At 50.9% G+C, this 26653-nt stretch overlaps 1 protein-coding gene across 1 annotated transcript; it reads right to left on the bottom strand.

Moving 5' to 3' along the window:
- Window positions 1-23033: 23033 nt before the first annotated feature.
- On the bottom strand, window positions 23034-26150 carry LOC119098073 (zinc finger protein squeeze-like). Its single transcript, XM_037221001.1, is given in 4 exon segments — window positions 23034-23677; window positions 23680-24088; window positions 25647-25768; window positions 26096-26150. Coding segments are annotated over 4 exon segments (1230 nt in total).
- Between the last annotated feature and the right edge of the window lie 503 nt (window positions 26151-26653).

The following is a 26653-nucleotide window of genomic DNA, read 5'->3' as shown; positions in this document are numbered from 1 at the left end:
ATGCTCCAACTGCAAACCTGTACGTATTTAATACATAAATTGGATTAATTCGCCAGCCGCCCAAACATGTTTGATATGAACCCAGGCGTAAACAATTCACAGGGAATGAAGGAGACAATTTGAAGCACGGAACTTATTTTTACCGCCATTTTTGCCCTTTTAAACCTTCGGTTAACCGTTTTCTTGGTTCATAGCGGTGCTCAATAATGATGAATCCAAGCCTTTCGAGTGTCTGACCCACCAGGCTACCTGGCAAGGCTATTCCAATGCTGCCATTTACAGCCTTGGGACAGACCTGACGCAGCCAATACAGAAGTGTTTGATGGCGAAATTTTGCCTTCTGGAGATGTTTATCATGCACACCTCTTACTGGTTTCGCATTTTAATCTCGAAGGTTGGTGTGCGTGATTGATATTTATATTTGGAGGGTCAGTCGGAGGACTCTGTCTGCCAGCAGACCATGCAAAAGGTACCGAATTTTTGTTTTTGGGAGAGCAGGAAGAAGCCAGGAAGTCTTCTGTGGACCAATGAATTGCTTACCTTACCTGCTTTCAACACATCATTGGTAACTAGAGTTAGCCATTTTCTATTTTAATGCATCAATTTTTACCATAAGACAAGTTATGATGCCACAAGGCATGCAATGGGCTAATTTTGTTCCATGTTCTTGGTTATTTGCCTCAAATTTCTTAAAGTGGTCGCTCATGGCTGCTTTAACCAGATGTGTTCTATAGCTGTCATGGTTTGCTGACCGGCAAAGGACTGTACTGTATATATGCACTATATTTTTAACACAGGGATACTCTAAGCTGCATGGTAATTATAATATGAGTTAAATATTGGTATGTAACAAATAGTCACACCACACTATTTAAGATGTGCAGCCAACATCTCAAACTTTGCCATTAAATATGAAATAACAAGCCCAAATAGATGCATTTGCTGCAGCTGAAAGGTCAAGTAGCAATACTCACATGGTCATCTAAAAGCTAGGTTATTTTTGGAGGAGAGAAATTGTTTTGTGGAGTATGCCATTATTGCTTTGACATAGATTAACCATGGCAATAAAATAAGTTGTTCACAGCGACTTAAATTGTTTTGATTTGTGTGTTGTCAACTTTGTCTGATGGCAACAAGCATACATAAATAAACTGAATAAAAATGCAAGTTGAGCACAGCCAAAAACTAGTTTCAAATATCCTGTTTTTATCACAAGTGCCGCTGTCAACAGATAGGTGAGTTGAGATGATGTTCATCATATGGGCTACTCTAAGTTACGTTAAGTCGGTCAAGTGCATGGCAAGTGGCAATAGGAATTGTGCAAGAATCAGTAACTCACATCTACTGCTGTGATACCAACAGGTTTTACAGGATGAGATGATGTAAGGCCTCTTTAGGTTAGGCATAGTTAGGCTACTTTCATGGAAATAAGCATTGGTATTTTGTTAAAAAAACAGTGATAAATTATCTGTTTTCCCTGACCCCATCTTAACAGAAGCCAGAGGTACATGTATTGTGTCTGATTTGGGGATGTCTGATAGCTGAATAAGGTGGTTTTGAGGGTCAAAGAAGCGGTGTGATTAAAAAGCCATAAATAATTTCTTAAAGGAAATGTTCTAGCTTTAAATGGGGTTTTGAACTGAAACATCTATCTTGAGGGCCTTTTGATGCAGTTTACGGCCATGCCCTTTTTAAGATCCAAAGTCCTCTGGTTCCTCAGTTACACGCTCGCAAAGTTGCAAAAGGTTTATTGGTGGACTATTTCAAAGCCGCCTCCGCAATAGTAATGTCAGAGAAACGTCATACGATCGCCGTGATATCACAGGTTCCGTTTTCTGCTTACGGTCAAAAACAGGATGGCCGCTGATACATTCGCAAAAGCGATGTTGCGGCACATACGAAACAATCCGCGGAAGGTGATTGGCTGCTAGAAAGATTTCGCTGTTGAATGCGTGTCCCGAACGTAAGCGTGAGCACTTTCGGGTTGTGCAGCACTTCTCGTCAACGGGACATTTTGCCTTATATTTAGGCCATGAGCCAAAGGTTTAAAACAGGACGCCACTGCCTGCAAAAAACGACGCCTAAAAAGAACGACGCTCTCCAGAATGTCTTAAAAAGAAGAGCAACTCAGCAACTTTGCCTTTTTTCGCAGCAATGCAGCAGCAACTCTGTCGTTTTTATCCTGCTGGTGTTTTTTCTTCTTCTACTCACGTATTTCTTACGGACAGCTCGGTTGGTGCCGCGTGCACCGGAGCAAAGAATCTTGCACGGGTTTATGGCTCAGTTAGGCTTTATAAAATTAAGAAAGCATAACGATAATTATATATATATATATATATATATATATATATATATATATATATATATATGCATACATATTGCTTAATATTCAACACATATTGCACGACAAATTTAAATCTTGCACAAAAAAGTTGTGCCAGAGTGCATCCTCCTCCGCTGCATTATCATGAACCCCCGTTGGGACTTTGTTTGGAGGGGAACTCACGGTGAAATGCGGTGTTATGACCGGAAACCTGTGCGGAAATAATGCGAAAAGCTGCAATTTGACAGTCTCGCGAGCTATAGAAGTGTGAAATCACACTTATTTTACAAAAGAGTGTGAATCAGGGGCTTGATACAGGGTGTGATCATTGGTGGTGTGTGCCAGTGGCTTGTATTGATCTTGATGTGATGGGGAGTGTGGGTGCGAGGTTTGTTCTTCTGAGAGAGAGCATTGTTTTGGTATTCTTTAAGTCTTCTGACTCCCAATAAAATGTGATATATCGATACTTGCTTCTATCTTTCTGTTCGTGCTTGATCAGTACAAGGTGGTGATGCTCTTGAACTGAAAGAAACACTGGCACCTATGGTGCAGGGGCGTGCAAAGGCCATGCGCTACTTCATTATGTTCTCACCAAAATTTTGAACCTATCGAAGCGTTACAGCATGTAATTAATGCATTGCGTGCCATGATATCTGCAATAAATTTTGGCAGTGGGGGCTGGTCTGTGCAGCTCATTAATGCACATGCTTGGTATAAGCTTACATGATACAGCTTTGCAAAATTGTGTTTCCCTTAAGAATTTTGAATTTTGTAGCAGGCAAGCATTGCTTGTGAGTCATCAGTGCAATTTGTTAGATGCTGGGTGCTGAAAAGGTGGAGAATTATTGCTGTTGTTTCTTGGAGAGCACTTGTGTGAGTTGTGCAAGGTCAGCAGGTTTGCAGTGTCATTTCACATCTAATATTTTCTTATTGTACATGCGTTATTACTTGCATGAACAACATTTTTGAGTGAAGCAGCCTGATGCATGTGCACTGCAGCATGTTGCATGGCTGTAAAAGCAGAAGACGTGTTTTCATCTTTGTCACCCATGTTTTGTGGATTTCTTAAGCAGGCTGAGCAAATGTTGTCACTTATTGCTTATGTGCTTTGCTGAAAGTGATCTGTATATTGAATCATGTGTTTTTGGTCAGTCCTTGTGTGAGATGCGGACTGAATACAAGAATGCATACTTGACCCATCTTTTCATGTTGAAATTCACTATGAAAACAGAAGGGATTGCAGTACAAAAACCATATCATTGTTAATTATGCCATGCCGCAGTACAGCACTGAGATAGTGCCACGATGGCACTGTTGACCCGTGCCATTATACAATGTATCACATTGGTTTCCATTATACAATGTATCACTATGTCAAACCTGTGGGATAACAGCTTATAATTTATGAATGACTGATAACCACTGATTTAACAACACCATAGGACTATCAACAGTGAAAATGCTGTTGTACCACAATGGTTACATCAGGGTTCACTAGCAAGTGCACATATAACCCCAAGAAAAACAAAAAACATGTTTGGCAACTTAACCTTACCATATTTACCATAGGCGTAGCAATTTTGGCAATCGGTTCATAACAATGTTGCAGATTTATTCATTTTTGCATGCAGCTGCGTATCCAGTACAAATGATAAAGAGAGTAACTACTGTGCACATTAGGGTGTGTCATTGAGGGGGTGAATCTCTTGGAATCAGCTGAGACAAAGTTTTTCCCTGGCACGCGGATTAATGATAAACTTTCAGGTCTGTTGCACCGCACCAATGTTGATATTTGTGAGGCGAGAACAGTTTTTGTTTGACAGGCCAAGAAAACCGTATTCGATACTAGCGCCACCTATTTTACGCACCGGTATAATCTTCCAAAAAGCCTCAAAGCTGCCACTTTCCACACTACCGGCACTTGGTGGATTAAGAATGAAATATATATCATTAAAACCACCAGCAAAACATTGCCAAACAGCTTTTAAGCTGTCCTTTTAGTAAAGAACATGAATTTCTGGTAAATCCCTAAGGCTGTGCAGCTAGGCAAATGCTCCAGCAGGTCGGGTTATATCCAAGGTCGTTAATGCTTAACACATCTTTGTGACGTTGATTTGCACTTAATGTGCTATTTGCGTGGGACATATGGGTTTATTAGCTTAGTTTTGCCGGTACTAAAACATTCCTTTCCAACAATTACTTGCATACGCATGCCGAAGGCTACACGGTCGCGCACCAAACATTTTGTGGTAGACCTACCCGGCTCTATTGTCCCACCACCAACTGCCGACTACGGGAAAGCATTTAGCTACATCAGGCTGGCTGAGCAAATCGAAGAGGAATCTCACTAACACCATCTTGAAGACCGCGACGGTAGAAATCAGGATACTATGGACCAACAAGGCGATCCTTGTTCATGATCTAAAATACGTGAACAAATTATCGAGAGGGATTGATATCATCACAGCAGAGCTATCAGCAAGAGATCAAGGAAAGAAGGAGAGTGACACACAACGCCGCCACCGCGAAATTTAATAAGCTTCTTGATGCCACGAAATGCGATTGCGAGCCTCAGTGTAGCTTTCCGTGTCCAGTTGCCTGCACAGTGTGTCAGGAGGAGGCTGCCGTGAAGGACCAGTGCAGGCCCCGGAAACTTACCCTGGGGTCATATGACCGGGATGCGGTTGTGGCTAGGGAGGCTCGCGAGATGCGTAGGATGGTCAGGCAACTCCAGGGACGTCGTGGCTCGGCCGCCAGAGAGGCGGTATCTGCTGCTGAGCCTGAATCGCCCTCCCCGCCGACTGCTGAACCGACGCCGCCTGCTGAGCCAGCGCTGGCTGCTAGTGCTTACCCCGAGCCTGCTCCGGGACCAAGTGGTCTCAGCGCTGGCGAGTCGGCCGAGAGCACGGATTCTTACACGGTTGCGTACATGGTAGAAGGTGGCGACGACGCCGAGTGTTTGTTCCGGTTGAGACCACTCACTGTACATTATAACGTCAAAGATCTAACTAACACCGCTCTGGCGGTTGGCAGCTACGGTGGCTCAAACCGGGCCGCTGCTGCTACCATCAGCGCCTCTCAACAAGACAGCAGAGATGGACTGGCTGCTTGAAATCAAATATCGTAGATCCTAAGAAGATCTGATGCGCAAGAGACAGAACGAAAAAGGAGACGGCTCATTAAAACTTTGAAGCAATCCACGAGTAAGGTTTGACCATCCTCTACTCCAACGGACGCGAAGGCAGGAGCTAATGAGCCATACGGAGTCAGACGAATGCCGTCGAAAAACACCGTGGTTGCCATCACTGAGCCAGGCAGCTGCTGCGTGAAGCATTTTACGTCTGAGTTCGGCCGCGCCTTGCACTTGTTCAACGAGCTATACTCCGTGAGCCCGCGGTGCGACGGTCACATCAATGTGCTCTGCTGCGGTGGTACAGCCCTCAACACCGAAACAATAGACGACATGTTCCGGCTGTTTGAGCTGGCCACCGAGTCACCCGTACACTGGTTCATCTGCCAGCTGCACGGCAACGAGCTGAGCCTCCACCATCTGCTGCCGAGCTGGGACGGCACTACCACGGGATGGAATTTTTTCTGGACCGATCGGCAAGGCCTGTGCCGGAGAGGTCTGGGAGAGGGACGTTGTGGCATTCAAGCCTGGGTTGGGGCACGTGCCAAAACTGCCGGTCGACCTGATTTAGCAGCTGAGCACCAACCAGTAGCTGCTGTACCTTATGGGCTCCGGCGTTCAAACGGCTCTGTCCGAAACGTGGCAGCCCAGCGGCGAATCGGACCATCGAACCATGTCAGGCAAATACGAAGATACGTTTTCTTCGAATTTATAGCAATGAGTGCTTTAAGTTCTTCAAGTATCAAGTGATGGTTCATGTGCTCACTATTGAGCATTTACTTATTATCATACCTTGTGCCGCAGTATGTCGCATTATTTGATGGTTGGTTCATGCTTACTAGCATAATTGTTGATATGTTTTCCGTCACAGTCAAGATCTCTGGATATCGGCATAATTACATACACTAGAGAGGCGCAATAGTTGTTGTATGATCTAATAATAAATTCGCAGCGAATTGTTCTAAAATATTCGCTTCTGTTTTCAGATGGTTGCAACTGGCTGCTCGTCTGTTCCTAGTTCACATCTCTACCACGACCTCCAGCAGCGCTCTCAAGGGTCTCGTCCGGTGCGTGGTCGGCCACTATGTGTCGGTATGGTTCGCCATCCGGCAAAACAGCGGCTGCGGCTTTGGCTTACAAAACTTGTTCCGGAGTATCGCTCTGCTCCGCGACCTGCCGCGGCACACATAGGCCACGGTGCAGCCAGTTCTCCAGCGAAACGGATACTGGGTTCGTCCGGAACAGCTGCTGCTGGATATGGTGCGGGGTGAGAACCGCATGGCCCGCGAGCAGGCGGTTCCGATCGTCGCGCCGCACGTGAGTAACAAGCCGAGCGTTTCCTTCAGCCCAGAATCTTCGCCATCTCAACGGTAAACTTCGAGGCCGTGAGGTACACCGAACTGATTCCCCGGCACGGACCAGTCACAAAGCCTCCACTGTGGGACCTCACCGACTGCGAGTTGCGGAACAAAGTGCAGGCACCGCTGGCCATCTTGCCCTATCTGGTTCACACTGGGAGTGCGATGCAGCGCCGCACTGCCGAGAACGTCTTCGGCTGGGGCTGGAGCTTCGGCAAGATGTGGACCCCAGCTGCGAATGTATCTCTGCTACCGTGCGATCTCTGCCAACACGCGTTTGGGTTTCCAGTCTGTGAGCAATTGCTGTTTGGGCCGGTACATCGCATACGCAGGCTCGACAACGAGCAAGATGTGCATGGGGTCACCCTACCTTCCCCCCCCCCTTCCCTACGTCCGTGATACAGGCTGCAGAACTTGCTGTATGTATTAAGTTGCACACCAGACAACATATTGTGGGTCATATGCTATACATGGTTTTGTTTGCATCATGTGAGTTGTCTTGTGCGTGAAAGTCTCAAGCGAAAGTCTCAAGTGAAAGTCTCAAGTGAAAGTCTCAAGTGAAAGTCTAAAACAATGCTAACCAGCATACTTGTACAACAAGTTCATACTCAACAGCACATAAAGTTTCCGCCAAATGACAATCAATCGGGCAATGTCTGATCCGCATATTAGACATTAGACCGGGACATTATCGTATGACAGCATAACGAGCGCTCGGTAGCGTGGTTTCTATACGCAAAGGTATTTTGTGTCGCTTGCCGCCCACGGCTTGGCGTTACCTGCGGTGGCGGACGCCGCCCAGCATGGGGTGACTGCGAGGCTGGGCTTCGATTTACAGCGATATTTCGATCGACTCGCACCTCACGAATTTAAGTTTTTGGGAAGAACTTTTGCTATGCCGTGTACTTTTGGACTCCTGCACCAAATAATTTTTTTGTCTCACGTGGTTTTGTTACTGATGACACACCCAAGTGCACATCACATAAAATCAATGTCAGAACTACAGCACTGTAGGCAAGGATAAGTCGACAATACAGTATTCACATCCCCAACAGTCCTTGGCAGGTTTCGGTGCCAGATTCATGACGGTCTTCGCGGCATATCATGCTTTGATATTAATAATCTGCCCTAAAAGCTGGCGATCGCTACGTTGCGTACGTCAACCATCCCGCCAAAGCTTCTCTTACGACCAGTTCCAACACAAAAAATCCACAAACAAACCATTCACTAATCCGCCGCCAACACAGCGCCCGCGACGGGAATTGCTCGTTGGCGTCGGCTTCATGCGTTGCGAGGTATTCTTTATGTTTGGCTGCCAGATGCTGCCAGGTATTGCTGTCGTCACAAAACCGCTCCGTGACGCCATCAAACAATGACGTAATGGGGCGCACTTTTACAAACTTTGAAATTTTGCTACTTAGAGTGGTTTTTGAAGCTTGAAAGCTCACCAATAGTTACAAGTAAGCTTTTCCTGTCATATCTGATTATTATCTCAATATCTTGAAATGTGGAACATTCCCTTTAAGCATGCCAAACCCCAACGAACCGCAACTACATCAGCTCAGCCTGAGAGTCATCAAAGCCTGATGGTAAAAATGGCCTATAACTCCGAAGTCGCAGCCCAAGTGATGCTTAAGATCAGAATAAGAGCTTTTTTAAGAGACTGCATTATAATCAATATAAGTTGAAGATCGTGTCGTGCTCAGTTTTCTTCCTTTATCATTTGTGTAACAAGTAGACAAACCTGTGCAGAATGGTACCCAAACGTGAACAACTAGCACGCTTTCCATTAGCTCTCACACGCTAAATGTCTCGGATATGATATGTCGCAAACAACAGGAATGTCACGCGTCTGGCGTTCCTGGGTACGTATGACAAACATAAACATCAAATAAAATGAAATTTGCTGACAGAGTGCGTGGATTAATCCGGGTAAAGACTATATTATTGTGAGGCGAGCTGATTAGCACATTTATGATGCTACAAAATTAGCGATGAAGACCAAGACAAACATCAAACACGTCTAAGATATTTGGGAACAAAACATCCGAATACAGGTACAGCCCGTTTTTCCTATCGCCATCCATGAGATCATTTCGCTTTCTTCATTTCACTCATGGGCGTAGGAGTAGATGGAGCCAGCGGGGCATACCTCCCCCTCCCCAAACTTTTCAAGGTGAAAAAGCCAACAGCGTTGCCTTCCCCATCTTTCACTTTTCAGACTTAATTTATGCTTAGCTTATTTTGTGTTCTGCCTTGAACACCCACGCCGATTTACCTAGTCCACCAGTCATCTTCCTCAAATCGCACTGAAGACAAGCTCTAGGTCACTCTAGCGCCAAAGACTCTGTTTTGTATGTATGCATTGCTTTGGTTCTTCTGCATGTCTGTTGACAGCCCTCTCAGTAAAAGTGTATGGAATATAAGATGGTTATGCCGTAGGCGGTTGGCGTAGTCCAGCACGTCAGTAAAAGCAAAGGTTTTGTATAATGACGGTGTTGAATAAAAATTTCATAAAATCGCCGCCATTGCACACTCTGGTGGATCATTTTAGATAGTTTGCTGGCACTTTCCGCAGGCAATGCTTTTACGATATTTGCTTCACCGATGCATCATGCTTACGAATTTTACGACATGATTTGAAGAACGCTGGGCGTTTCAAGAAAAGTCTGACTAAACCGAATATAGAATAAGCATCAACCCGACTCACAAACCGAATCAGTTGTTCAAACAAATTGTTGGCTGCGTTTTCGTCTTATAAGATATAATTAGCTACACTAACTTCTCATACGTCAGCCATGTGGTGCACAACAGTTTCAAATGCAACATCTATGTAGAGAAAGTGTTCAGTAGAGTGCTGGCACGTTCGAGTATGTGACGGCAGCCACTGCCGTTAATGACGATCAGAAAGCCGAGCTCGCAAGAGCCATATCTGAACGGTTCTTGTTTCAGAGACAGGGGCTCGTGCACTACGTGTGCTCGTCAGGCAGGGGTAAAAAGGTGCAGCACCATGCACCATAAGTGTCACGCAGCTCATGCAAGGCGTTTGTCCAGATGTCACGATTCAGCGCCCAGTACCAACATATAGACCGTTGCAAATGACGGGGTTAATCCTGCACTAGCAAAATTTCTAAGAAGAAGGGTGTCGCCTTCTTATTGAGTGCTGCTTTTACTGAGCCGTGAACAACATATCAGTCATTTTGTACATGTTGCAGCCCTTTCTTTTTTATTTAGTCGTAACAGTTAGCCTGCAAAGATAACTGTTCGAGACTGCAACTTAACGCATTTCATCAGAAAATTGTGTCTGCTTTCAACCGGAGAAACCTCTTACTCGTCATCAAATGCGTTGGCACGGTCAGGCCATACAATAGTGTAGACTGTTCCGACTTCCTACAGCTAGCACCTGCTAGGCCAAACAATCAGCCGCCTCGTGAACCCATCCCCAGTTGCCTAGCACAAGCTGGAGCTGGGATGCGACTGCGCTGGAACCGGCATGGTTGTGAGGTGTGGGTAATATATACCCCAATAATAGGCCACTGAATCGTACGCTGGCAACCACGCAGAACCACACCGTCGGCGGCTGAGAAGTTACTGCAACTGATCCTGTCCCATGAGCCGAGAGGACCCTGATCACGTGATTGCTGTGAAGGGACGCGTGATAGCGGAGTGGTTACCCCATGGGACTCCCACGTGGTGGCTCGGGTTCATGTCCCGCCGGCAGAGCCACAGCCCTGAGCGTAAAGGTAGTCAATGTAGTGCTTGACGCTCCATAAATCTCAGCGTTCTGTGCACTGTTCAGTCAGCCTTGATTTAGGGTACCTGATCAAATGGGTAAAATTATATATATATATATATATATATATATATATATATATATATATACATTCGTGAGGTAAAAATGATAACTACAGAAGGTGCTCGCATCCCGTTTGGGGCTTAGAATAAAGCGACTCCAATTTTAGGCAGACAGAGTAATAATATCATCTTTACGGAAGTGGCATGAAAGGCCGGCCAGATATGAAACACCATCTTTTGTCCTGAAATACCGGGTTACACTTAACGCATACGGCAGATGTAGGCGCGCAACTTGTTTAAGAAAACTGCGTACTTTGTCTTGCATGCAAAAGCATACCAGTAGCCTTTCTCACAAAGGCAGTTTTTTGTACATTTGTATTGTAGTTTGTAAATTTGTATGTGTAGTTGTAAAAATGTGTTTCATGAAGCAGAAACCTACAAACAACAACTACAAATTACAAACCTACAAAACCACACACAAAAATTGACAAATCTCTCGAGAATTTCTACAACCGTACCTTGGTATGTTTCATAAAGGCCAGCTGATTTTCCAGCCGTGGCGCATTTGTAAGATTAAAAGTACAAATTACAACTACAAATCAACGATGGCCTACCCCGTTGTAGAATAGGTGATCGTTAGCTTAAGGCAATGCCACTAGCGAAAATGGATTGTGGACGCAAAGCTCGCAGAAGAAGGAGGCTGGCAAGAATCCCCAGGGACAAAATAATAAACAAGTAATCGGATGAAGTGGAAGGACAAACAAGCTCGCAGAACGCAATGCTCAGATGAAGTAACCCAGTGATGGTGTTGATGGATTTGATGATCTCTAACTCCGCGTATGGCCCGTGCAATCAAGCGTGCAGCAAATGTATTCCTTTGCGCTATTACCCATCACTATACATGACCTTGGCAGGCGCATCGACTCGATCGAAATCCTGCGTTGTCTTGTGCTCGCACGTTTCAGGGGTGGGAGGGTACTGATGCGAAGGTGGTCATTTTCCGTGAGTAGGCCTGCTGGCATGCAAGTCGCTGCCGGGATGAAATGGATGTACAAATGGGTTATGAAATGTCTTAATTTTAAGTGTAGTTTCTACCCATGCAAGTGAAAACAGGCATGTCATCCTATCGAACTGCGGGCATGCAAAGCCATTCACGTTGACGCCAACCAGGGACAGCTATCGCCGGGTGTGAACGATGCATGAATCCCATGTCTGTAAGTGGAATATAGGTGTCTATCATGGTAACAGAACACTAGTATTACGCTGGTTCAATGAGTCACCGCTTCGCTGTCGGCCATGACGGTGCCAATATTCCTGTTTGTTTGCTTCTGCTTAAAACTGTAAGACGCGCGGTGAATACAGTGACAAATGTACTTGATTGCTGGTATTGGGGAACCTAATGTTCTGCTCCTTGACACTTCCGATACATTTATTTTGTTTTTGTTTGCAAACCGCGGTGTTTACGATTATCCATAGCATAATTTGTTTTCATGCGCTCGTCGGACATTCGGCAACATCAGCTGGCGGATGAAACACTGGACGGGGGGGGGGGGGGTATCGTTGGATTTCCCAGGTGGAATCCCGTGCGACTCAGTACAGGGCAATGACGTCACTGGTGCCCTGTGTCATAGGCCCCGCCGCTGCTGTCTCGATCGTGGTAGCGTAGCGGAAACGTAGGGTAGATGCAGCATTCAAAGCGATTGGAGGCAAGGCAATTAATAAAGCTTTGATTGGAAGTAGCAGGCAAAGTCGTACTGGTTCGGTTAGTGTTTCTTTTATCCTGCAAGCAGGGGCGTCAGCTTTTCTAAATCATTGGGGATGACCTAGGACCTAGGTGAAATGCATATTTTGTGATAGGGTGAGCGATTTCCCGCCCTCCCCCCCCCCCTCCCCCAACAAATTATTCATCGATATTACGCCCTTGTGAGGAACTATGAAAAACCGCGGTATTTATGAATAAACCTCGCTCTAAATACATTTCTCGCCGGCTCTTAGGCCACTCGATTTTGATGTACGGCAGTTTTTCAAGTTGATGGCACGGAGTCCTTTATCCTATTTAGTCCTTTATCTTAGTAGAACGGTCATCAACCGCAGGTCATGTCTGAAGAAGATCCCTGTGATATTTATATTTTCCTGAGATTTTGTAGCATTGATGTCAAAAAAATTGTGAAGGGGGGCAACCAAATAAGGTACACGGGTGTCAAACGAGGGCCCTCGCAAGCTCACAAAGGGGGCAAACCGACTCCTGCCTACAAGATCATAGTCTTCAAACCCTGCTGTCGCTGCAGTTTGATTGTTTTGGAGGAGCACAGTCAAGGGGCGCTCCATTCTGCCCACAGGTCTGCTTCATATTTACCACAGCGCTCTTAGAAGAAAATTTAAAATTGTCGTGATGCGTTATCGCTGCGGCCTGCCCCCACCCTCTTAAGAAAATATTGATTGTGCCCCTGCTGTTGGTATGAACTAACGGCAAGTACGCGCGGAGGCTAGGTAAGCACAGATGAAAAAGAGCCACTGTGTTTTATCATGGGGCCACAGTGCCAGACAAGGGATCCTGTGTCAGCAAGGGAATCCGAGTCGGCAGCGGGCCCGTTTGCCAGAAAGGGACAATGACGGGACCTGGAATGTCAGCGGGCCTCCTGCATTGTTGGGTCCCCCGACAATAAAGGGGGATAGGAAATAGGGTGGTAACAGGGCCCGCATTGATTGACGCAATTTAATGGTTATGTGTCGGACAGTGGGCCCATTAATCAACAAACGATCTTGCTCCGTTTTGTCCAGTCGCCTGATTTTATCAAAAGTGATCCCTGTGTCATTTAGTAGATCCCCTGCACCTGCAAGAAATTATTGTGCGTCACTGAAATTTTCTACTCCGAGTCGCACGAACTGCTCCCGTCGGAGGACGGCCGGAGTCATAAAGTGGACCAGTGTTTCCTCAGAGGGTTTCTGAATCGATCATGAGGCCCGGCGCCCGCACCACCAGAATGTCGCACCATAAGTATTCTGTGGCCCCCAGTGTTTCACTGACGACGACGCCTAAACGAAACAAGTATGTGTTGTCAGTGTCCATTCCATGGCCCCTTCATGAACACGCCCGTCGGAATAAGTGGATACAAACAGAAACGAAAGAAACGGAAAATTTGAGGTGTGCTCAAAACTTAAGAAATTTAACTAGGGGCCTTCCATAAAGCCCTGTCACTCGTGCTCCACCAGGATTCTGAGTGCGACCCTGGGCACGTGCACATGGGTGACACAGAAACTGGCGCTGGAAGGAGCGGGGACAGCGAGAACGGCGAGTCCGACTGCGTGAGCCTGACTATGCATTGAAGCCAATGTCCCGCTCAGTAAGGGCGATGTAATTTAGGTTAGGTTTACCGAATTTACGCTGAAATAATCGTTTGATGACGCAACCTATTTTTAGGGACGGAAGAAAGAAAGGGTGGCTTTCCCAGCAAATTTGGCATGCAGTGCAGCTGTAACCAACGGAAACGCAAATATCCAGATCGCAATATGCATCGTGCGGGGTTGCGCGCTGCTCTCGCTGTGGCAAGACTCCAGTGACGTCACGTCAGCGTTGGGCGTATGGGATGCTAAAAAGACGGTCAGGCGTACTTTTTTACGTCCTTGGCAAGGCCGGTGATTGGCGTTGAGAAATTACACACGGCGCATAATTTTACAACTAGAATTCTACAACCTTCGCTAGTTTTATGAAACAGTTGAAAGTTGTAGTTTGTACATTCTAAATTACAACTTACAAATACAAACTGTTTGTAACAACTCTTTGTGAGAAAGGCTACAGGTCAGCTACGTTGAAGGAGGGGCAAATGAATCTCCAGTGAGGGAAGAAAGTTAGCAATAGGTATGAATTTTGTAAGACAGAATATATGTTGTGATCGCTCGACGATAAGCAAAGGTGTCCAAACTGCTTTACACACAAAAGAAGTGATGCTGGTTCGTAAACATGCAGCAAAGCAGTCGCACGATCAGTTAGCAGTCAGTCACGAGGGGAACAGCCAGTCAGGGCAGTGGCTGCCGACGGCGGACGGAAGCAGGGCCCAGGCGAGCAATAGCCAGCAATGGCCGCCGACGGCGGACGAAAGCAGGGCCCAGGAGAGCAATGTCCGAAAGAATGACCCTTCATTTTGTTTGGTTGTTATGAAATGATAAAGGATGACCTTTATTCTGCCTGCTTTTTAGACGAGCCGTCCTAGTCTTGTGGTCTTTGCCACAGTGTTTTGGCAGAAAGCATTTCAAGCCTTCGAATTTGTTTCTTCTTAAAATAATGCAACAAAACAACTTATCATTAAAAAATAAGTCAGCAAAGTCCAGGCTCATGGAAGCTTCGGCGCACTATGACTGGAGCTAAAAAATCTGATCAACTTGTGACCGCGCCCTATTTTGATGTCTAGACTGTAGGGTAGATGCTTCCTGAAGGACTCAAAATACATACCCGCTGCCCACCCTCTCTACGGGAAACAAGGCTGAAACGGATGTATAATTTTGCACACTGGGTGGTCACATTTGTCGAGCGGAAGCAATGCCTGGAATATATCAATTGTGCACCTGTAGCGATCAGCTGAAAATTTCTTTAAAATGGTGTTATGTGAGTCAAGAGCGGACAAAGTCCTCCATATTTAAGCTTCCCGTCCATCTGGGTCGCCGGGCTTGCTTCTCAGTAAGAAAACTCTTACCAGGCTCCAGGTGTACTGAAGGAGCTTGCCCTGAACATACCTTGAGCACATCCCCTCCCCCTTGAAACGTTCCTGCATCTGTGGTTTTGCTCGTTTACTCACGTCACACGGCGCACCCGAAGGGATCACTCCGAAACTGGATCTGGGTATTGCATAACAAGTGCGCTCTCAGCACCGCGCAATCCATGTTTTCCTTTCGTCTGTTACCAGGCCAATTTCACCAGGCCACCTAGCAAAAAATGCCGGCCGTCGTCAAGGCCTCCCAGGAGGCCGGCCGACGGCGGGCGGTCACGAAGCCTACGGGTCCTCCCAGCACCCTCAGGTCGAACCAAGAGCGACCAAGAGCAGGAACACGACCTGGGGGGGGGGACTTTTGGGGGAGGACACGACCCACCGCCTTGGTCCCCGGTTGGCGTGTGTGTGACGCGCAGCGCCACGCACCCCAACTCGCGCCACCCTGACCGACATTGGAAGCACAATTTTCCGGCGCACAAAAAAACCGCCGCTGTTCGGCCGACAAAAAAACGCCGGCAACAAAAAACGGTGGTTAGCGACGGCAAAAAACGCATACAGTTATGGCCGGAGAGGCTGAGTGAGCACGGGTCGGCGCTGAGGCCGCCACTGGACCGCGGGCGTGAGGCAGCTGGCGGGCGGGTGGGGGCTGGGGCGGCGGCGAGGCGCGGCGCCGGCCAGAGCTGCCCACTCGTCACCGACGGGCATGTAGTTCGCCCCGCAGCGGTGGTGCAGTCTGCCGTTCCCGAGAGAGGCCATGAATTCCGGCGCGGTGGGAAGGCAACACAAGCCGATGAGATTAGAGAGTTTCGACGTAAAGCTGAATGTGATTGATTTGTTCAAGCCGTTTTTAATTTCAACGCGTCGTTTTGCAAATTGTAGTTTTGGATGACTGTGGGCACAGGTCACATCCTTTCCGTACGGTACCTCTTACAGCTCAAACACTTTGACGAATTCGCGTATTGCCAACACTGCGGACGCGTGTCTTGGAAAAGTAAAGCAAATGAAAGGCACTACTTTCATGGTGCTCGGCAGGGAGTCCAGTGAGGTTTCTCTCGCCAGAACGGGTAATTCAAACCGAAATTCTAAACCATCAGAAATATTCCGAGTAATCTGGTGTCCCCGGTTAAATCAAACACATCAGTTTTGATGAGCGAAAAGCACAATAAGGGTGCCATGTTCCCTTTACTTATAAACTTATGCGCGAACACTAGACATCAGAGTATTCACTGTCCGACTTGCCACGGGGACTTTTTGGGCGAGCCCAAAGGGACAAAAGGACCGCCTCCGGTACAGTGATAAGACCTGTATACATGCTTTCCTGAACTGTGTGAAAAGTTTTAGTCCTACCCACGAAACGATAACGTTCTCTTCTCTTATTATCTCGTTCGTCCCACGTCGCAGAATGATGTCTTGCTGGTTTTAGGCTGGTCAACAAGTGGTCCTTTGCACGCGAAAATACAAAGTCGGAAAAAGTGAGCAGACGGTTATCATTAGTTTGCTTGTTACCAACGTATCGTTGGTTTGAACATTACGTAAAAGTTGCGGGTGAGGACTCTCGCTTTTCATTCAAAGCTCTTAACTGACTGGAAATATCATTACATCGTATACAAACGCATATCTACCCAACGAGACGGCTGGTCGGCACATACCTACGCGCCGAGGAGACTCGGGTGTCGACGCCGCTGCTCTCTCTCGGCGCTGGGGGGACCAAACCGACCTGGCGCTCAGAGAAGGGTCTGGGGCGGCCATCCTGACCCAGTTACGCCCTCCAGAAGGTCCTCCACTTTTTGCCGGGCTTTCTCCTTTTTTGCTCGGTATTTTTTCGGGTGTATCCTGACACGCGGATGGCGAGCCCGCAACAGGCGCCAGGTGTGTCAGGTGTCTCATCAGTGTCGGATGTCAGCTCAGCCACCTGTAGACGTGCCCGGTACATATTTGTATGCTTCGGTTGTGAAGAAACAATCGAAACGGTACTTAAATGGTGCCTGATAACTAAACCTATAGTTTTTGGGGGGACACCGTGATGGGGTGTGATCATTCCTCACGGTCCTGATCGTCCGAGCGTTATTCAGAAGTTAAATCATCTGACATTTTGGAATGTTTCTCCTCGCTTTGTATGAGTGAGTTAGCCTTGAGCTACTGGTTCTTCGGTGCCATGAGCTCCCAGCTAATGGTGCTGCCGACAGAATTCTGCTCAATCCTGCCTCTGCGTGAACGATTCCATTCTGAGTCTTCCCCTATGGGATTTCAGCTTAAGCCAATTCCGAATGTGATACTGAGTGGTTGTTGATGCCGTCTGAGTTGTATGGCACTACAGTTGTCTGATTATTCAGCGCCCATACCTAGTGTTTCAATGGTACGGAGGTAACTGAAAGTGCAAATATACTATGCGGAAAGATTTGTCATTGCTTCAACTTAAGCCTTAATGATATTGGAGTCCATAGGTCGATGGTCGGTGTACGTGATCTATGGTATACCGTGTCTAGCGAAAATTGATGCCAAGGCATTTTCGGTAGTGGATGCAAAATAGGGTTTTCTGGTCAAATTGGTAGAGAATTGCATACGGTGTGCGATATTCAACCAATATATCTGTCTGGGGGAATTTCTGATGCCTTCCATGCAGCAAGGTGAGTCAGCCATTTACAAAAATCGACTCCACAATAAACTATCTAGACTCCGCGATTCGCGAGGGTGCAGCCAAGCTCGCGACCCGACCACGTGACTCACCCGAGCGCGTGACTCATCCGACCACGGGACTCACCCGAGCACGTGACTCACCCGACCATGGGACTCACCCGAGCACGTGACTCACCCGACCACGGGACTCACCCGAGCACGTGACTCACCCGACCACGGGGCTCACCCGAGCACGTGACTCACCCGGCCACGGGACTTACCCGAGCACGCGACTCACCCGACCACGTGACTCACTCGAGCATGTGACTCACCCGACCACGTGACTCACTCGAGCACGTGACTCACCCGCCCACGGGGCTCACTCGGGGCATCGGACCACCGGGCGCGCTCGACGTGAACGGACCCTGACGCCAGCTGACGGGGCCTGTGCGCGGGTTAGCCGACCTGCTGGGGTGCGACCGCGTCTCCGGCCCAGCTGATGTCCGACGCTGTCTGATGTCTGACGCTGTCTGTGTCTGACGCTGCTTGATGTCTGAAGTGCCGTGTTCGCGCGGCGTCGCGCGGGCCGGGTGGGACCACAGAACTGAGGGCGGCAGGACCATGGTGCTCAGGCCTGCCGCCGCGCTGGTGCCTGGGTCTGACGGAACCGATGGTGGACGTAGGGGAAGAGGTGGTGACGAGCAGGATAGGGTGGTGACGGGCGAGCATGAGGTGGTGACGAGCGGGGATGAGGTGGTGACGAGCGGGGATGAGGTAGTGAAGAGCGGGGATGAGGTGGTGACGAGCGGGGAGAGGTGGTGACGAGCGAGGATGAGGTGATGACGAGCGGGGAGAGGTGGTGACGGACGGGGATGAGGTAGTGACGAGCGAGGATGAGGTGATGACGAGCGGGGAGAGGTGGTGACGAGCGGGGATGAGGTAGTGATGAGCGATGGTGATGTGGTGACGAGCGGGGATGAGGTGGTGACGAGCGGGGATGAGGTGATAACGAGCGGGGAGAGGTGGGGACGAGCGGGGATGAGATGGTGACGAACGGGGATGAGGTGATAACGAGCGGGGAGAGGTGGTGACGAGCGGGGATGAGGTGGTGACGAGCGAGGGTGATGTGGTGATGAGCGGTGATGGGGTGGTGACGAGCGAGGATGAGGTGGTGACGAGCGGAGATGAGGTGGTGACGAGCGGGGATGAGGTAGTGACGAGCGGGGATGAGGTAGTGACGAGCGGGGAGAGGCGGTGACGAGCGAGGATGAGGTGATGACGAGCGGGGAGAGGTGGTGACGGACGGGGATGAGGTAGTGACGAGCGGGGATGAGGTAGTGACGAGCGGGGATGAGGTAGTGACGAGCGGGAGAGGTGGTGACGAGCGAGGATGAGGTGGTGACGAGCGGAGATGAGGTGGTGACGAGCGGGGATGAGGTAGTGACGAGCGGGGATGAGGTAGTGACGAGCGGGGATGAGGTGGTGACGAGGAGGGACGTGATGCGCCGTGGCGAGGGGCACCTGTATCTCGCAAAACCGTGAGCTGGACTGGCGCAGACTCCCAACGGGTAGACTGAAGCGGAGAACCTGGTAACTCTCGTTAACCCGGTAACCCGGTAGCTCTTGGTAACCCGGTTAGCTTCAAACAACGAACGCTCTGGAATGAATAGCCTCACATTAATTCGCTACATTCTTACTTGTTGCAAAGAGAGCGTGGGGAGGGTTTTCGCGGCGAATTAAGTTCAGTCATGGCGCGCTACAACTATCCCTGGTTGTTTGAACTGTCAGAACTGTCGCAATCTGCCTGTAAACGCTTAGTCGACGAAAGGACTGCACCGTCTCCATCCTGTTGAGGGCTCGTCGCTCTGTTTGAACGCTGCGCTGCCACCCCGGCAAGAAAACTCACCCGCATCATACGATACACCACTTTATTTAGGCGATACTGATATTAAAACTGTACAAGAATGCGACATTGTGCCACGTCCCATACAGTTCTTCTTGCCCCAGTCTCCCCGCACATCCTCCTGCGTTAGCGTTCGAGTATCCGGCGGCCTGGTGACCAAAACTCAACATTAACGCGGCGTATTCAGACAAACTGTAAGACGGCACTAAACACAATTTCAATAAAAAACAAATCAGCAGCGGATTCAATCGCGCTGCATAGAAAGAATCAAACGGTCGCACCAACAGCCTGATTGCCCCGTCCGCGAGCGAGCGCAGACGCGCCGTCCACGGGACAACAGCCTGATTGCCCTGTCCGCAAGCGAGCGCAGACGCGCCGGCCACGGGACCCAGGTGGTGCCGATCACAGACCGCTGGGCCCATGTTCACAGGACAGTCCGCACACCAGCATCTTGTGACGCCCTTGCCCGATCACAGTCCATCACTTGACCATGGCCGGCCGCAGCTCCGGCCGACGGCCGTCGTCGACATTAGATGCCGCTCCGTCCCCGAAATGGCGCCTCTCGCCTGGCCATTAGACAGCGTTGAACACTGTTTTATCACCTGCGGGGGCGCAGCGGCGCCGCGACGTCCAGCAGAGGTCACTCAAGGTCATGCCCAGCCCGCGGTCTCCCTCGCAGTTCAACACAAACGGTTCCTAACACATGCCAAGAACATCAAAGAAATATTTTACAGTATGTTACAACACGAACCTAGCCCAAAACCTCGGCTCCGAAAGCCCGGTTCCGCTCCGGCCGCCTTTACAAAATTACAAATCAAGCTGACCGTGGCCCGTAGCCTACGCCTAAAGTACAACGAGAGAAGTAACACGTAACAACCAACAGGCGACGCTAGCCAGCAGCGTTCGGACACTCAGTCGAGGCAGACCCAGAGAGCCACGCAACCGGCAATGCAAACGAACAAAGCGCACGGGCGTGCCCGCAGCCAGCAGCCAGCGGGGGCAAGGCCCCTACACACCACCAACCACTGAACGAGAGGCGCCGGGCCAGCCGCCGGCGCCCTACGTCCCTGCCCTGAACCCGTGCACGTCCGTCCAGCCTGGTCCAGCCAGTACCCTGTTTGATTGTTGCCAAGGTGGTTATGTACAAGTGCCGGTTTGATTGGATTGGACAGCGCGTCTGCGCGCGGGGCGATGGCGCGCCGCGTTGTTCTGCGCAGTGCTGTTGCCCCGCCTGGTACGCAATGCGGTGGCTGTCATCAGGTTTGGAGCAGTGAGGAGCCAGCGGCCCTTCTATGCAGGCGGAGCAGCAGGGGTGGGAGACGCCCTACTGTGTCTGAGAAACAAGAATGACAGAATCCTCGAGCGAAATAACGGCCCGTGAGAACACCTGCTGGTCCCTGTGTCTTCGCAACCCCGCAGGTGCCAGCTGGGTGGGGCGCAGCAGCTCGCACAGAGTTGGAGTGATAGCCCGGTTCTGATCCCCCACTGCACCACACACCCACCTAAGCGCCACAGAACCGCAAGGACCAGAGGCCAGATTTTCCTAGAGTTCGTTGGCGAGTGATACGACATTGAAAGTTGGCGCGACATGCCGGCGGGTTTGCCGTGTCGGGTCATCCACCTCTCAGCACCCCAGTGCGCACGTCACTCGGGTGGTAGGTCAAGGTCAGCCAGCCCGAGCCAGCTGGGTAAGCGGTCTGGCCACCGCTCTCGGCGCGTTCAGAGAACAAGGAGGTCTGCACTGGGACCATGCTGCCGAGGACGGCTGGGCCAGGAGGAAACGGCCAACGTGCATCGGTCTCGTTCACATCGGCTCCATCTGAATCAAAACTGAGGCGACACAGAGCTGGTCGAGATTATGCGGATTGCTATGACGTGATTGTACTCGGTGCCAGCAGAACAAAACGTGACATTATCCGATGCCGGTAAAAATAAATGAGTTCACCGCGAGCAAAAGCTCGGTATGTACCCTGAGAACGTCGAAAATACAACAGCGTACATTCGAGGCGTAAAAACGGGAAGTTTTCAAGTGGGCCGAGGCAGAACCCAGAAACATGTTACATTCTCTGCTTGATTTATCTCAAGCCAGACTGCCAATACTAGCCAGGGCAAATCCAGGGCGTCAGATACTGAGATGTCAAAATTAGATAATTTGAATATCTTGAAACGGCGATTAGGACGTTTAGAATCAAATAAGAACTGGATCATCTTATTCTTATCTAAGATTGCATGCCTAAAATTGAATAGTTGGGAAGCTGCGTGCGCGTATCACCATTGGATATTTGCAGCAGCACTGAAGCAGGCCCAGCAGCATCTCAGCCTCCTGCGTCCTTGGTATAAAACTCTCTATGATGATTCAAACAGATGTCTATGATTCTAGAGACCACACAGACACCCACGCACCCTAGAATGATGTGGATTATTGTATAATACATTAGGGATGAGGCATGTTCATTTGGGCAACCCTAGAGCATCTTACAGGCCAATTTTAGTAACACATAACACACCTCGTGCTCATAGTGCCTACTTCGGCATCATACAAATACTTGAATACTTTCCGCGAAAGTGGCTTATAATCATCCGAAGTGAAATCATCAGTACCCCACCATAAACGTAACGCTCCACTGCTACGCTTACAGCCAAGGTGGCCGATCCCTTCAATTTGCTGTCAGGCTACCGCACTAGGAAAAACGAAACCTTGTGACGAGATCGCGCAAACTAAAACCTACAGCAGAGTCGCACCCGGTGATTATTGTCCTGCCGTGCCATGCTCGCGCACTGCGATACTGGGCCGACCTAAAAGGATGACACGGAAGGAGAAAATAATCCTTAAGCACCGCTAACGGGACGGTCTCGTCGAATCCACCCTCCTGTTCAAGGAAACAACCACGACATCGCCCCTTCTCAGAAGCGGTGGAAAGGCCGCACAGCCGGATATGCGTCGCGTGCCATGGGTGGGTGCGGACAAGCCCGGCGGACGGGCAACGCCCTTCCCCTTTTAAAGCCAACCGTCGATCACGTTCTCTAGCCGGCGTTACTTGTCCTCTGGCCGACAGCGCTGCCCCGTCCCCTCCCCTGTCCCGGCCGCGCGCCAGCCCGACACCCAACGACTGACCACGGGCGCGCCCACCGGGCTCGGCACGGCGCCGACTCAGTTCCCCGTCGCTCCGCCAGGCGGCAGCAACGGCGGCGCCATCACAACCTACTGCGAGTGCGGCGGCGGCTGCGGCTTCTCCTTGAGGCCGAGCAGCTCGCCGCCACGCTGCTGCTGTGCGTAGCTGCTGATCTGGTGCAGCGAAATGAAGCCGCTGGCGTTAGCGGTTGCCTTCAGCTCCGGCCCGGCGCCGCCGCCCTTCGGGAAGCTGTTGGGGTCGTAGAAGTAGCGCTGCGACGTGGGCGCCACCTGGAGTGGCAGGCCGCCGCTTCCCACTGGCGCCATGCCACCCTGGATCGGCGTGAAGGCCGACGAGGCGGCCACCGAGGCGCGCGGCATCGGCTCGTAGATGACGTTCTGTGCCAGGCTGTGCGCCGGCCGGTGCTCGTCTAGGTTGAGCACGCGGTGCTCCAGCGTGTCGCGGCCGGCGTGCAGACGCGGGTCGTCCAGACTGAGCACGCGGTGCTCCAGACCGTCGCGACCCAGGTGCAGCCGGGAGGGGTCCAGCGGCGACTGCAGGCCACCACCATTGACGTCGAACTCGTCCTTGGGCCAGTACGGGTTGTCGATGCGCTGCGGCACGGCCTGGCCCGTCCCGCCGCGCTTGTCCATGCGGTCGGCGTGCTTCTGCATGTGCTTCTGCAGGTACGTCTCCTGTGTGTAGCTCTTGCCGCAGTACGGGCAGATCTGCGTCTTAGGTGCTTCGACTCGCGGTGCTTGGGGATGTGCTCGAGCAAGCTGGCCTCGTCGGTGAAGCACTTGTAGCAGGAGTTGCACTTGTACGGCTTGTCTGTCTGGTGGCAGCGAGAGTGGCTCTGCAGGTTGGAGAGCTGTGAGAACGCCTTGGAGCAGCCCGGGTGGCGACACTTGTACGGCTTGTCGCCCGTGTGTGTGCGGATGTGCTGCTGCAGGTGCGACAGCTGCGTGAACTTGCGCTGGCAGATCTCGCAGCGGTACGGCTTGATCCCCAGGTGGATGCGCGTGTGTTGCGACAGGTACGAGCTGTTGGCGAACGCCTTGGAGCACTGGCTGCACTTGTACGGCTTGGCCTCGCGCATGTGCACCTGCACGTGCATCTGAAGATCGGCCTTGGAGACGAACATCTGCCGAGCAAGGGGGTCGGGTTAGCTGACCACGCCAGGCAGGACAGTCGGTAAGCACGGAGACGACGACCGCTCCTCTTCATGATCATGTAGCAGTCCCAAACTGCCACGAGATGCACCCGGGGATCCCTGTCGGCGCGATCCACAGATGACGGCTCAAAACGGTCAGGCATACAGAAGGCATGGCGAGAACACCGATGCTGTCGCCGGTACGCCACGCCATCATGGGTCAATGTGTGAGTTCAGCGACTGGCATATCTACTCGGCCACCTGCACCAATGGTGATCCATTGCACCACCCTGCCACTCAGACACCACTTGCACATTTGATTATCTGGATGATGCGAATACAGATAATTAGAAACGCACGCACCATCGATAAATAACCAATTGCATTACGTTGTGACCCGCTGAGTCAGCCGCCGACACGGTGCAAAAGCAGCTTCGATCGTAGCCGATTCCGAGCCATTCCAAATCCGACATTGTATCTGCCAAGTGCCAAATACGCAACCATGGAGAGTGGCAACATCTACACAACGGTTGCTTCGTCAAAGCGAGTTCATGTAACTAAGTTCAAAAAATACTCAGACGCAATCCAACAGCATTGATCTGCGGACCACCTAGATGGAGGAAACGATGATGGAAGAATCACATCTCATTTCGATCTCGAATCTGAATTAATGAACGGAGCGGGAAGTGTACTGTGACCGTGCCCGGTCCGCCCTGTCGTAGATATTCTCTTGATTATTATGCGCCGTAAGGCGCGAGCTATCGTCTTTCCTGACCATGTAACGCAACGTATTTTATCTTATTTAGTTTTGGGCCAACTCCGCGGCGGTCGGCGAGACGAATTTCACGTTCAAATTACGCGTGTAGAAGTGCAATGTTCATTAGCCTCGCACCCACCTGCCCTCAAATTCTTGATTTACGTGTTTAATTGAAGGAATATACTTGCTGCTATCGACTGATGTCAGCTGTTGCCGAGCGTCCACCCCACAACATGCAGTGCAGAGGCAGTACGTGTCTGACACGCGCTCACGTGGTACATACGCTGTACAAAGCGAACATGTGTGAGTGCTAGGCGCCAGCACGCCTTTTGCGATCTACCCCTACCCAACCATGGCTGTTACACGCTTGGAAGCAGACCGTTATCCCGCACTCTCTTGGGCGAGGCGTCTTGAAGACCAAAAGAAGTTGTTACCACCCCTGATGCCAGACCCGCCCCCAGCGTGTACTGGGCTGGTTGGGAGTTGGTAAGCGTGCCTGCGTTAGCCCTTTCACGAATTCAGATAAGCTTATCCAGGTCAAGTGCATTACTTCGCCAGAAGCAAAGGAGCCTGACAACAGGCAGCAACTGTCGACCTGGCCGGACAACAGGCATCACCTGTCCACCCAGCCTGACAACAGGCATCACCTGTCTACCTAGTCCGACAACAGGCATCACCTGCCCACCTGGCCTGACAACAGGAGTCACCCGCCCACCTGGCCTGACAACAGGAGTCACCTGTCCACCTGAGGCCTCCGCAGGTCGGCGACCCGCCAGTCGGCGAGGCAGCTACCACAGCCGACCAGACGGGCGCACAGTTTCCCATGAGCGGCGCGCCGGTGCTGGGGTCAGCGGTGACGTCACAGGAGAATCCGAGCGCGCCGGAGCCAGGTGGCGAGGACGCCGAAGAGCGCTCTGTTGGCGTCACGCCGTCACATCCAAGTCACACGGCAGCGCCTGTGCGCCGCCGCGCCGGGGGTGTTGTGAGCACGCGCCGGCCGCCCTCGCGCCCGCTCGCAACGGGCGCTTCCACTAGGGGCGTGACATGACATCTCGCCATGACCTACTGACCCTGCCTGCTCCGGGTGCGACTCTCAGTGACGGCGGTGCCAGCTGGGACAGCAGCCGAGGTGGCGGTGGGCTGATGAAGTGGCGGCTATGGTACGGGAACGGGAATCTAGTCCGACCGCCCTAACTCATGCGGCGGCCGCTCCAACGCCGTTTGGGCCAGCCCGACCGCACCAGTCCTGGATGACGACAGATAGGCACCGGTGACACCGGTTAGCACCGGTGACATGTCGGTAGTCCATGATGACGAACGGATGGCACCGGCGACGTGTGGGTAGTCCATGATGACGGGCTGGCGAGTCCAGCGAAGGGCGGGCGGCTCCCACGACGGCCCGCCAGGCAATGACGGCCGATATCACCGACATAAAGCCGTGATGGAAATCATCCAATAGTCCAGGATGCAGCCAAAGTGCCCGATATGTTCCCTTCACCACTAGGCGATACTCTGGCAGCCTGTCGATCGGGCGACCGCGCCAACGACATCGGGCGACGTTCCAGCAGTCTCCGATGGCGGTTCAACAGTCTCGACAGCCTCCGGTGCCCGTGTCCCGCTCGTCCGGGACCCAGGATGACTGGCAGAGTGACGGGTGGGCCGACAGAGGGGGCGGAGGTCGCGACCCGAGGACCAAGGTCAGCCGCCAGTCGGCCGCGGCCTTGAGACCCAGCTGATCAACGCCGGGGCGACGCCGGGTCAGCGCTATCACACGGCCCGAGAAGGGCTGGGGCTGAGGC

Source organism: Pollicipes pollicipes, unplaced genomic scaffold (genome assembly GCF_011947565.3).
Source record: "Pollicipes pollicipes isolate AB1234 unplaced genomic scaffold, Ppol_2.1 Scaffold_4740;HRSCAF=5597_pilon_pilon_pilon, whole genome shotgun sequence".
Taxonomy (NCBI): Eukaryota; Metazoa; Arthropoda; class Thecostraca; order Pollicipedomorpha; family Pollicipedidae; genus Pollicipes; species Pollicipes pollicipes.
The sequence above is the reverse complement of the archived record's forward strand: the minus strand, read 5'-3'. Positions and strand labels throughout refer to the sequence as shown.